The sequence below is a fragment of the Pan paniscus genome, chromosome X, assembly GCF_029289425.2.
Source record: "Pan paniscus chromosome X, NHGRI_mPanPan1-v2.0_pri, whole genome shotgun sequence".
Lineage (NCBI taxonomy): Eukaryota > Metazoa > Chordata > Mammalia > Primates > Hominidae > Pan > Pan paniscus.
The window spans coordinates 16513294-16527329 of NC_073272.2; the positions used below are offsets into that span (position 1 = coordinate 16513294).

The 14036-nt window shown below is 39.1% G+C and overlaps 1 protein-coding gene across 4 annotated transcripts in view; it reads left to right on the forward strand.

The window, feature by feature from the left end:
• Positions 1-9211, forward strand: part of GLRA2 (glycine receptor alpha 2) — a 204343-nt gene extending 195132 nt beyond the window's left edge. For all 4 annotated transcript variants that reach the window (XM_034949729.3, XM_003805701.3, XM_003805702.3 and 1 more), the window contains one exon: positions 7626-9211. In XM_034949729.3, the coding sequence (XP_034805620.1) occupies positions 7626-7904 (279 nt within the window). In that variant the 3' untranslated portion in view covers positions 7905-9211. The remainder of the gene's footprint in view (positions 1-7625) is intronic.
• The last annotated feature ends 4825 nt before the right edge of the window (positions 9212-14036 follow it).

Genomic DNA, 14036 nt, shown 5'->3' on the forward strand with positions numbered 1-14036 from the left:
TAATACTGTTAAGAAAAAAGCATATGGGATGGGAGATATTGTTGTGGCTATCTTTGGCAAACACAATATAATACAGTCTGTGACTTCTATATGACATATGGAAGCATGCAGAGGAGAAAGAAGTGGGAACTGCTTCTCTTCTCTTTGCCTTGCCAACATGCCACTATGCTATCCACAGACCAGTTTGAGAGGGCCCTGCAGAATGAGTGTAGGGGATCCCACCAGCTGACCTAAACCATGGCTACTCCATAAAGCTTCCTTTGGAATACTTAGCTGACATGCAGAATGATACTTATAATTTCATTTTATCCTCAGCATCAGAGCAAAGATTTATTCTGAATCCAAAATTATTTACAAGTATTGCCTTATCTGGGTAAAACTTGAAAAGTATTTAAAAGATAACTTTAACTGTATTGGCTAATGGCTGATTTTAGCATAAGTCACCTTCAGTATTTTTTGTCTTGCAAACAGTTTGGGGTTGAAAAGAAAGACTGCCAGTCATGCATTAAAATATAACCAAGTGTATGCCTCCAGCTGAGATCTCTCTGAGTTACAGACTGTCCATTGCAATCAATCACCTACCCCATGTATCTATTCGAATGTCTCAAGTGCACCTCAATCGTATTATTTTCCCCAAACTTAATGTGATCCTCTTTTGGTGTCTTCTTTCTCATTGAATGGCATTAATATCCATCTAGTGGTTTAAGCTGGAGGTTAACCTTGACAATTTCCAATCCATCTCTAAGACCTGTTGATTGCCCCTCTATGTCTCTAGTTGGCACATTGCTCTCTACCTATACCACCACCCATTAAATCCAAATCATTATCATCTCTCATCTGGACCATTGCTGTAGCTTTGTAACTTCTTGGATTCACTTTTGCGTTCCTCTAGGCAGTCATCCACATGGCAACCAAAGTGATTTATTTCAATATGCTGATCTGGTTATGTCATGCAATCTCCATTAAAAGCCAGTTATGGCTCCCCTTGGTTCTCAAAATAAAGCTTCATCAGACACTGGTTTACAGGGCCCTATATGATGTAGCCCCTGGTTCATTTCTGAAACATTGTCTCACTCCACACTCCCCCTGTATTCCAGGCCTCAGTTGCATCCCTCAACTGCAGCAAACCCTCCTATCTCAGACATTGCCAAACCCTGCCTTCACCTCTTTAATGCCTCTCATTTTTTAAATCTCTAATGAAATATCACTTCCTAGGGGAAAAGCTTCTCTTATCTGTCAGATTAGACCAGGACCCCATTTAGTAAGCTCTCATAGCATCTTATAATTTTCCTTCAGAGCCCTTATCATAGTTAGTAATTATGTATTCATGTAATTACTTTATTGTTTCCCTTCATCTCAAGGTTGCAAACTCCTTGAAGGCAAGAATCAAATCTATTTTGCTCTCCACTGGATCCCCGGCACATAGCACAGTGCCTGGCATCTCTGCAAGCCTTTTCCAACCACTCAATCTAAAACACTCCCTTCTATGCCACTTGCCTAAGTCTCTTACCTTAACTGTTTATTTTTTTCCAAAGCACCCATCATTATCTGTGTGTGTCTTGTGTGTATATGCATTCGTATATGTATATGTGTGTATATGTATAAATATGTTTGTGTGTGTGTATAATTTGTTTACTTGTTACTGTTTCCCCCTCTAGAATGTAAATTCCAAAAAATCAGAGACTTTTGTATTCTTGTTCATTGCTGTAACTCTACCACGTACCTGGCACATAATAGGTACTCAATAAATATTTGTTAAAAATGTGAGAAATAAGCCAGGCATGGTGGCTCACACCTGTAATCCCAGCACTTTGGGAGGCCGAAGCGGGTGCATCACCGGAAGTCAGGAGTTTGAGACCAGCCTGGCCAAAATGGTAAAACCCCGTCTCTACTAAAAATACAAAAATTAGCTGGACATGGTGGTGGGCACCTGTAATCCCAGCTACTCAGGAGGCTGAAGCAGGAGAATCACTTGAACCCAAGAGGCAGAGGTTGCAGTGAGATGAGATCACACCACTGCACTCCAACCTGGGTGACAAAAGCAAAACTCTGTCTCAAAAAAAAAAAAAAAAAAAAAAAAAAAAAACAAGAAGAAGAATGGCAGTTGCTCAATAAATAAATCCTGGAAGTTTCTTCTTTAAAAATCAATGATAAAAATATGCTGCACTGAGAAAGAGATAATACATTGACATGTTTTTCTTTTGGAAAAATTGCCTTTCACAATCTGCCCAAAATGACACTTTGACAGTTTTAATTCATTTCAGCACATGTCATTAAGCAACAAGGGGCTATATTTGGTTTAGTTTATTTCAACTTTGTTGTTCTGCAAAGCTCAGTCAGATTCTTCATTCATAATCTTGAATGGAAGCCATTTGGGATTTGATAATGGAAGCCATTTGGGATTTGATAGGGGCAAAAACGTACACAAATCAAACCGAGAGACTTTGGAATCAGTTTTAGAATCAGACAGACCTGGATTTGAATCTCAGCTTCAACATTTATTAGCACTATAACTATAGGAAGCCACATAACTTTTCTTGGCCTCAGTTTCCCCAAGAAATATGTGACTTGAAGGATCAATTCAGTAACAGGACTGACCATGGTTTTAAGTGAATGGTACAGACTCTTAATAAATGCTATCCATTTATTATTCATGTCTATTCCCAAAGTACCCGTGATACAAAGGAGGAAATTGAAGCCTTAACAGTTGAAGAAAATTTCCCAAGGCCATTCCTCTTATATCCAGGTCTGTGATTAAGCATCATTCAACCATCATTTGCTTGGGAGATTTTTTCAGTGAAAACCCACTGTATTTGGACACATATTGCTTCCTAAGACAGACTGGAGAGTCCATTATGTCCTTGCATTGAGTGAGACTCACTACAACCTTCAGTTCCAACTGAGAAATTTCCTGTCCCAACAGAAAGGAGGCTCAGTCCAATAAAAAAATCTGGGTGAGAAATGCGATGAAAAGATTTTTAGGAGTCCTTTTACTTCCTCCTTTCTCAAGAATAAAAGAAAAATTACAAATATAGACTCTGCTAAAATCTTTTCATCTGTAAGTGCCATGTTCTTTAATTATATTGAAATCATTTGCTTATGACAAACAATTCACTACAATGCAACTCCAGTGAGCTTTAGGTCAATTTCCCATCTAGACAAGAATTATTCTAAACACAGGAATGAGCAAATTTTACAATAAGTAAAACTGATGCATAAAATACATAAAATTAGATAATAAATTTCAAGCAAATTGCACAGTGCCATGGCAGTGCTTTATACAGCAGACGGGATTAAGGAGATCTTATCAAAGTGCGATATAAAAATTGCATGTGTTGAAACCTTGACTGGATGATTCATTTTCTGTGAGAATTTAACTAATCAGTGAATAACAAAAGAGGGTCAGCTAGAAGTGCTTATTGCTCAGTTACTAAAGATGGAAGATGATGGATAATTAATTGAGTTTCTGGCTAATCAGAAGAAATGGAGGATATATGCCTAAAATTAATTATTTCCTTACTGGAAGGACCTAACTGAGTCTACCTGTAAATATGCTCAACTCAGCTGTGGCTACAGATTGTTCTTTATTTTAGTTTCAGTTTATCCATGACTCAAGCTCATTTCATATAGGAATCTTGTCATATTACCATAACATTTTATTCTGAACCTGCTAGAAAGGCAATTAGTCATTTATTATAACACAAAAAAATTCAAATTGGTTGCAGTTATGTTTTCAGAATCAAAACCATCTCCTTTGATGTGAATACCATAAAGTTCTATATTTAAAAGGCATTGAATGCATCATAATGGTAAATAAGAAGACCCTTAAACTAGCATTCATACCTCCTGCACATAAAACCTTAAATGGATAATTTTTACTCACAACAGGTTTATTTTTGTGGCAGAGAATTTTAAAGAATTGATTAAATTAGCTATAACTATACTCAGAAGCATAATTTGAAATAGTGTTGAATGAATGAGGAAAGTATTTTCAAGCATAGGGAAAACCCTCTTAAAATTCCCTTTTGTTCATTATTCAGCAAACATTTATTAAGCCCCCACAGTTTGCATGACGATGTACAATATAATGAGATTCTAACCTGACATCCTTCTATTCTAGCTCTGTTAATTGAATGAGTTAATCTTTTTAGCTGTCCATTCACAGTATGTGATGAAAGACTATAGAAATTAAATGAATGAGTCAGTCTGAAAGGACACGTGGACATGTATATTTAAGTTTCCTTTTGTGTGCTAAAAATAGTTTACTACCTACATACCCTTTCTATTTCTTTAGGGGCTTCAGAATTTAAAAGAACATTATCTTACTGAGGCAGTGAACTATATGCTTAATCATGAGTTTCTAAAGGTTTATAGAGGTGAGAGCTGTAATTTGCAAGATTCTGCAGATATGCAAAGGAAAAAAACAGCACAGTAAATTTGAGCAGATAAGGAGAAAGGTATTTTGAGGGGTTGTTTCTATTTGAATAGTAACTTTAGACTTAAAAATATAGAATAGGTTGTACATTTTAGAGATGGACATCGGAACTCATCTAGACCAGTGGTTTCCAACATTTTACATTAGAGTCACTGGATCTTTAAAAAAAAATAGACCCTAAGTTCTCATCCCCAGAGACTGGTCTAGAAAGGGCTGGGAGGGGAGGCAGGCATACATGTATTTGTAAAAGTTCCCCAGCAGATCCCAGCTCAGCCTTGACATTATTGGCATGAGGTCCCTGAGGCTTTGAAAGAATAAGTAGCTTGCCTAAGGTCAACACAGCTTATAAGCCTTGGAGCAGGCACAGAACAGAAATATCCAAATTCCCAGAGCGGATCTCTCTTTACTAAACCAACTGGCATCATTTCTACTTCACACTGGTTGAGATCTAATTACCAATTAGTAGTAGTTGGGAAGTCCAAGACTGCCTATAACAAGTCCCCTCCTCCTAATGACCTGTATGTGCTTCCTTTTCTTGCTAAGCACTGAGTAAGTCTTCAGATAGTTATGAGGACACTGATGACACTGTAATAATTAATATATCCAGTTATTCCACATTTTGAAAGGCTTCACTTATTTAAAACTTTTGCATCCATAAAATATTCATATTTTTAAGGCAAAGAAAACAGGTTTAATATTTGAATCTGAGTCCCACTTTAAGTCTTCATTATCGAGTTTATATAGCTGAGCACATGGAAGTACTCCGATGTTAGGCTGGATTTTGTTTGCTGACTTCCTTATATGATAATACCTTTAGTTTGGCCCCTTCCGCCAGATTCTGAAAGTTCCATGCAGATAGAGCCCTTGTCCAACTTCATCAATTGTCTCCCAGCACCTAGTACAATGCTTGTCACAGAGGCAACACTCAACAATTAATGGTTGAATTAAAAATCCTTTATTATATTTTGTTAAGAAATGAGACAGAGTGCCTTTAGCCAACTTGTGTAGGATAATCCCATATAAATAAAAGTATGGAAAGATGGCTTTATAAAGTAGTAGTTTTATAGTTACTTTTTAAAGACATTTGGTCTGATTTTTGTGATATAATGGTCTGATTAAAGGTTACAACTAGGCCGAGGCAGGAAAATCACGTGAGCCCAGGAGTTCAAGACCAGCCTTAGCAACATAGTGGGACCCCGTCTCTACAAAAAGTTAAACAAAAAATTAGCTGGGCATGGTGGCTCATACCTGTAGTCCCAGCTACTCAGGGGTCTGAGGCGGGAGGATCACTTGAGCCCAGGAGGTTGAGACTGCAGTGAGCCGTGATCATGCCAGTTCACCCCAGCCTGGGCAACAGAGTGAGACTGTCTCAAAAAATAATAATAATAAAGGTTATAATTAATTTTTTATTGGAAGCACTAGGTGCAGTCATTAATAAAACCTACTAATGTATCAAGCAAATGAGGTTTCTGTTTTCCCACCTGATTTTCCTAGAGATCAGATTTACATGGCGAAGGATGACATGGAATATTTGGCAATTATTCACACTTGCTATCTCTCCAGCTCAAATTCCAAGTCATTGCCAGGTTGCAATGGAATGTTCAGCCATGTTTAGGGCTGGCTTCACCAGAGATACTGTATCACAATGGGCAATGTCGATAAATCAAAAGCCTCAAGGACTGCGTTGAACTCTTCTTCATTTTCAGGCTGCATGTATCTCCCACAAAGGGAGGTGGCACCTGGGTACTACACTAATTTAGCTAAATGAGCCACATAGAAGCAAATCTGTTCTGCCTTGCAGGTTCTGCAGCTTCCCCTCTGAGCACGTATACTATAATCTAATCTACCTATTCTGAAGTCCTTGCACCACTCTTTAAACTGTTACCTGCTCTTTCACTCCCCATTTTGCACATGATGAAGTGTAATTAACTGAAATAGCTCTTCTCACCTTCCTTACCTCTCCAGGGATCTGCTGTTGAACTTACAAAACTCATTTAAGTACACAAGGTACAAATTGTCCTTGTGGTACCATTTGAGTTTTACTTAGGCTGTCATTCATATTTTAAGTCCTTCATTTAGTATACCTTTTATATGTGGATGAAGACACTACTGACATTCAGTAAGCATTAATGAAATAAAGTTAATACCAAGTTTCCTTGTCTTTTGGGAAACATAACCATTATTATTATCTGGCAAGATAAAGAGTTTAGTGCCTCTGGTGACTCAGAGGAGTTGCATGTTATTGTGGAAGGCAGTAATCTAGTTACAGAAGAAGATAATTCAATTGATGGCTGTTTACAGCTAAGTCATTTCAATCCCAGCTTTTCAACCCCACCTTTTCAACCCCACCGTTTGACCCCCTCCTTTGACCCAAACACATACCCAGATCCCATACATTTTTCTCTAAGGCTATTTGTCCTTTACACCAAGGAATAAATACAATTTTTCAGACTTTTATCTAATTTATGTAGAAATAATCATACAAATATCACTGACATCAGCTAAAATGACACATTTAAATATGGTAGAAATGATTCACCAGCCAAATAATCAATGTTAAAAATCAACACTGGAAAAATTAAATTATTAATGAATACTTAATTCTCTGCTATATAAATGAGATGAACTAGAGGGCTGGAGGGGGAATAGGTATATATATAAGGGGCTCACCTTAGATGTAACATCAACATTAAACCTAATGTTAATGGGGGAATTGCGCTGTGAATGAACCACAATACTATAGGTTCCTTAGGGCCAGGCACACAGCACAGGCTCAGTAAATGTTTTCTGAATGAATGAATGAATGAATGAATGGTCCTCTTCATAGACTTACAGTGTAACACTGGGATTTGGAGAACTGCTTTAAAATCTCTATTCCTATCTAGGGATTAATAAACTAGATTTTGGGAAAGTCAGTACTGAATATAATGTAGGTGTTTCTGTTTGTTAATTAATTAAAATGACCACAAAGTCATTATTCTTACCCTTAATTTCTCAGTCTGAAAAGTTAATGAACTGTATCTGTTCCATGAATAATTGAGTTGAACTTGAAAGAGAACTCGCTATTCCAAAAGCCTCCCACACCACCAGTTAACTGTGATTTATCCTTTTACTTCTAAAGAATTTTAAGCATCTTCCATCTAACTTGACTGACAACCAATCTGTGCTTCCTCTGTCTTTATTCTGTCAGGAAGAAGACGTTACTCGTGAAAGTCGTTTTAATTTTAGCGGTTATGGGATGGGTCACTGCCTCCAAGTGAAAGATGGAACAGCTGTCAAGGCCACACCTGCCAACCCACTCCCACAACCGCCAAAAGATGCAGATGCTATCAAGAAGAAGTTTGTGGACCGGGCAAAAAGGATTGACACGATATCTCGAGCTGCCTTCCCATTGGCCTTCCTCATTTTCAACATCTTTTACTGGATCACATACAAGATCATTCGGCATGAAGATGTCCACAAGAAATAGATGTGCCCTACAGACCCTGGGACCTTCTTGCCTCAGTGTTGTGCTTGTAAATACACAGTGAAATTGTCTTTATATCACTTTGACAGAGGAGAAGATTGAGGGAGGGGGGAGGGAGGGTCATGGGGGTGGGTTTCCTGGCACCTACATGAAAAAAAAGACAAGTTATATGGGTGATGAAGAAAACTGCACAAAATTAAGGGGTTGCAGAATCACAGGAGCATAATAATTCCCTTCCATAATCTTTAGCATTGTTCTTTCAGTCAGACATGATATGTGCATCATTCAGACATGATATGCGGGGTCAAGTTCTTAAGGGCTGTTTGCCTTTTGGTCCTTTTGGTTTGGTTTGGCTTTGACTAATTCTGGTACTGAAAAGTTAGCTATATACACACACACACACACACACACACACGCACACACACACACACACACACACACACAAACTTCAAAAATGCTTAACCATCTGACCATAGTGACTAGCCTATAGTGAGTCGAGGACCAAACTTTTTCAGGAAAATGCTGCCTCGTTTTTAAAACAAGCCTCCTAAGCTATGTTCTTTACAATGTCTGTAATTAGTGTTTCACTTGAGAAAGCCTTTTGTGGGTCGTAAATTATTTCTACTTATCCAGTAAATAACAATGACAAAATAAACACCAATGACAGAAAAATTTCTACTTTACTGTCCATATAGGTGTGCATTTTAATATTTTTCTTTCCAAGATAAAATTTTGAAACTTAAATTGTGTATTGTGTAATTAATTTGATAGTCTACCCTCTTAATAAATGCCCACTTTATTTTATATCCAAGTTAGTGCATTATATATATATTTTTGCTTTGGCTATATTTACACGTGACTTTAATCGCCCAACTGTGACTAGTCATTGCAGCTACTCAGCTACAGTATTTATGGAGATGGTGTGTCCTGAACAGTGTAGCTCAGGTCAGCTTGAACTTTCCATTTCTGCTCTCATTGTAGGTGTAACTACTAGTCCTAATGTCAACTGACCCATGATTTCTACTGTCAGTCAATATAAGTGAACATTGTTTTAAATATCCTTAACTAACTTAAAGAATTTTAAAATTGTACTGTGATTTTCATAACCCGTTGCCTTTTTGGTACCAGAGCTACGTGGTTTGAATTCTGGCTACATGTTTTAAGTAAGAAAAAAAAAGACGTATTTTTGCTTACTCAGATAAAAGACAACCTGTAAAAATATAATAATTAAATTTTACATGTGCTGTACAAGGGGTTATTTTAAAAAGCATTTGTTCCATTTCAATAAAGCTAAGTGTGCCGCAAACTTCTCTAGAGGCTTTCGTTTTCATTTTTGAATTAAAATGTAGATATTTACTTTATCTCATTTTTTTATTTGAAAATTTTTCTTATTATACTTTAAGTTCTGGGATACATTTGCAGAACGTGCAGGTTTGTTACATAGGTATACACGTGCCATGGTGGTTTTCTGCACCCATCAACCCATCATCTACACTAGGCATTTCTCCTAATGCTATCCTTCCCCTAGCCCCCGAACCCCCCCCGACAGGCCCTGGTGTGTGATGTTCCCCTCCCTGACTCCATGTGTTCTCATTGTTCGACTCCCACTTATGAGTGAGAACATGCGGTGTTTGTTTTTCTGTTCCTGTGTTACTTTGCTGAGAATGGTGGTTTCCAGCTTCAGCCATATCCCTGCAAAGGACATGAACTCATCCTTTTTTATGGCTGCATAGTATTCCATGGTGTATATGTGCCACATTTTCTTTATCCAGTCTATCATTGATGGGCATTTGGGTTAGTTCCAAGTCTTGGCTATTGTAAATAGTGCTGCAATAAATATATGTGTGCATGTATCTTTATAGCAGAATGATTTATAATCCTTTGGGTATATACCAGTAATGGGATTGCTGGGTCAAATGGTATTTCTGGTTCTAGATCCTTGAGGAATTGCCACGCTGACTTCCACAATGGTTGAACTAATTTACACTCCCACCAACAATGTAAAAGCATTCCTTTTTCTCCACATCTTCTCCAGCACCTGTTGTTTCCTGACTTTTTAATGATCGCTATTTTAACTGGTGTGAGATGGTATCCCATTGTGATTTTGATCTGCATTTCTCTAATGACCAGTGATGATGAGCTTTTTTTCATGTTTGTTGGCCACATAAATATCTTCTTTTGAGAAGTGTCTGTTCATATCCTTTGCCCACTTTTTGATGGGGTTGATTTTTTCTTGTAAATTTGTTTAAGTTATTTGTAGATTCTGGATATTAGCCCTTTGTCAGATGGCTAGATTGCAAAAATTTTCTCCCATTCTGTAGGTTGCCTGTTGATTCTGATGATATTTTCTTTTGCTGTGCAGGAGCTCTTTAGTTTAATTAGAACCCGTTTGTCAATTTTGGCTTTTGTTGCCATTGCTTTTGGTGTTTTAGTCATGAAGTCTTTGCCCATGCCTATGTCCTGAATGGTATCGCCTAGATTTTCTTCTAGGGCTTTTATGGTTTTAGGTCTTACGTTTAAGTCTTTAATCCATCTTAATTTTTTTATAAGGTGTAAAGAAGGGGTCCAGTTTCAGTTTTCTGCAAGTGGCTAGCCAGTTTTCCGAACACCAATTATTAGAGAATCCTTTCCCCATTTCTTGTTTTTGGCAGGTTTGTCAAAGATCAGATGGTTGTAGATGTGTGGTATTATTTCTGAGGGCTCTGTTCTGTTCCATTGGTCTAGATCTCTGTTTTGGTACCAGTACCATGCTGTTATGGTTACTGTAGCCTTGTAGTATAGTTTGAAGTCAGGTAGCGTGATGCCTCCAGCTTTGTTCTTTTTGCTTAGGATTGTCTTGGCTATATGGGCTCTTTTTTGGTTCCATATGAAATTTAAAGTAGTTTTTTCTAATTCTGTGAAGAAAGTCATTGGTAGCTTGATGGGGATAGTATTGAATCTATGAATTACTTTGGGCAGTATGGCCATTTTCATGATATTGACTCTTTCAATCAATGAGCATGGAATGTTTTTCCATTTGTGTCCTCTCTCATTTCCTTGAGCAGTGGTTTATAGTTCTCCTTGAAGAGGTCCTTCACATCCCTTGTAAGTTGTATTCCTAGGTATCTTGTTCTCTTTGTAGCAATTGTCAATGGGAGTTAATTCATCATTTGACTCTCTGTTTATCTATTATTGATGTATAGGAATGCTTGTGATTTTTGCACATTGATTTTGTATCCTGAGATTTTGCTGAAGTTGCTTATCAGCATAAGGAGATTTTGGGCTGAGACAGTGGGGTTTTCTAAATACACAATCATGTCATCTGCAAACAGAGACAATTTGACTTCCTCTCTTCCTGTTTGAATACCCGTTATTTCTTTCTCTTGCCTGATTGCCTTGGCCAGAACTTCCAATACTATGTTGAATAGGACCCATGGTTTTATTTTTTAATTAAACATTTTAACATGTTTATTTTGAGAAATGAGTATAAAGTATTTTAATATTCTTTTATGTATATCTACTGTATTTCAAAAAAATGTTTAAAATAAATACCAGAAGGCAATAATTTGCCTGAAGACCTGTCTCATCAAAAAGAGAAACTGAAATTTTAACCAAACAATTTTACCTTTAGAGCATGTGTCCTGTTAAAGTAAATGGAGACCAGGCCTGAAGAATCCTTGGGAAGACAAAGCCAGTTAGTCCTCATAAATGACCTTAACCTTGCTTGATTTGCAAACATAAACAAAAGTTAACTTGGACTATTTCTTATAAATGCCTATGTTAGAGAAACAAAATGAAACTTAAGGGTAACCATTCAGAAGCCACCAATTAACTTATATAACTTTACAATTTGGTATGTTTTTGCAGTGACTGGTACTGGTTTTTCCTTTCCCTATTTAGTGCTTCCTTCAGGAGCTCTGGTAAGGCAGGCCTGGTGGTGACAAAATCTCTCAGCATTTGCTTGTCTGTAAAGTATTTTATTTCTCCTTCACTTATGAAGCTTAGTTTGGCTGGATACGAAATTCTGGGTTGAAAATTCTTTTCTTTAAGCATGCTGAATATTGGCCCCCACTCTCTTCTGGTTTGTAGGGTTTCTTTAGAGAGATCCACTGTTAGTCTGATGGGCTTCCCTTTGTGGGTAACCCAACCTTTCTCTCTGGCTGCCCTTAACATTTTTTCCTTCATTTCAACCTTGGTGAATCTGATGATTATGTGTCTTGGGGTTGCTCTTCTCGAGGAGTATCTTTGTGGTGTTCTCTGTATTTCCTGAATTTGAATGTTGGCCTGTCATGCTAGATTGGGGAAGCTCTCCTGGATGATATCCTGAAGAGTGTTTTCCAACTTGGTTCCATTCTCCCCATCAATTTCAGGTACACCAATCAAACGTAGATTTGGTGTTTTCACATAGTCCCATATTTCTTGGAGGCTTTGTTCGGTTTTTTTTTTTTTTTCATTCTTTTTTCTCTAATCTTTTTGACACCCTTTATTTCATTAAGTTGATCTTCAATCTCTGATATCCTTTCTTCTACTTGATCACTTTGGCTATTGATGCTTGTGTATACTTCACGAAGTTCTCATGCTGTGTTTTTCAGCTCCATCAGGTCATTTATGTTCTTCTCTAAACTGGTTATTCTAGTTAGCAATTCCTCTAACCTTTTTTTCAAGGCTCTTAGCTTCCTTGCATTGGGTTAGAACATGCTCCTTTAGCTCAGAGGAGTTTGTTATTACCCGCCTTCTGAAGCCTACTTCTGTCAATTCATCAAACTCATTCTCTCTCCAGTTTTGTTCCCTTGCTGGCAAGGAGTTGTGATCCTTTGGCAGAGAAGAGGCATTCTGTTTCTCGGAATTTTCAGCCCTTTTGCACTGTTTTTTCCTCATCTTCATGGATTTATCTACCTTTGGTCTTTGATGTTGGTGTCCTTCGGATGGGGTTTCTGTGTGGATGTCCTTTTTGTTGATGTTGATGCTATTCCTTTTTGTTTGTTAGTCGTCCTTCTAACAGTCAGGACCCTCTGCTGCAGGTCTGCTGGAGTTTCCTGGAGGTCCACTCCAGACCCTGTTTGCCTGGGTATCACCAGCAGAGGCTGCAGAACAGCAAAGACTGCTGCCTGTTCCTTCCTCTGGAAGCTTCATCCCAGAGGGGCACCTGCCAGATGCCAGCCGGAGCTCTCCTGCATGAGGTGTCTGTTGACCCCTGCTGGGAGGTATCTCCCAGTCAGGAGGCACAAAGGTCAGGGAACCACTTGAGGAGGCAGTCTGTCGCTTAGCAGAGCTAGAGCACTGTGCTGGGAGATCTGCTGCTCTCTTCAGAGCTGGCAGGCAGGAACATTTAAGTCTGCTGAAGCTGCACCCACAGCCGCCCCTTCTCCCAGGCACTGTGTCCCAGGGAGATGGGAGTTTTATCTATAAGCCCCTGACTGAGGCTGCTGCCTTTCTTTCAGAGATCCCCTGCCCAGAGAGGAGGAATCTAGAGAGGCAGTCTGGCTAGAGCGGCTTGGCTGAGGTGCGGTGGGCTCTACCCAGTTCAAACTTCCCTGTGACTTTGTTTACACTGTGAGGGGAAAACCGCCTACTCAAGCCTCAGTAATGGCGGACACCCCTCCCCACACCAAGCTCGAGCATCCCAGGTCAACTTCAGACTGCTGTGCTGGCATTGAGAATTTCAAGCTGGTGGATCTTAGCATGCTGGGCTCCATGGGGGTGGGATCTGCTGAGCTAGACCACTTGGCTCCCTGGCTTCAGCCCCCTTTCCAGTGGAGTGAACTATTCTGTCTTGCTGGCATTCCAGGCACCACTGGGGTATGAAAAAAAAAACTCCTACAGCTAGCTTGGTGTCTGCCCAAATGGCCGCCCAGTTTAGTGCTTGAAACCCAGGGCCCTGGTGGTGTAGGCATCCAAGGGAATCTCCTGGTCTGTGGGTTGTGAAGACCATGGGAAAAGCATAGTATCTGGGCTGAAATGCATGATTCCTCACAGCACAGTCCCTCACAGCTTCCGTTGACTAGGGGAGGGAGTTCCCCGACCCCTTGTGCTTCCCAGGTGAGGCAACGCCCCACCCTGCTTTGGCTCACCCTCTGTGGGCTGCACCCACTGTCTAACCAGTCCCAGTGAGATGAGCCGGGTACCTCAGTTGGAAATGCAGAAATCACCCACCTT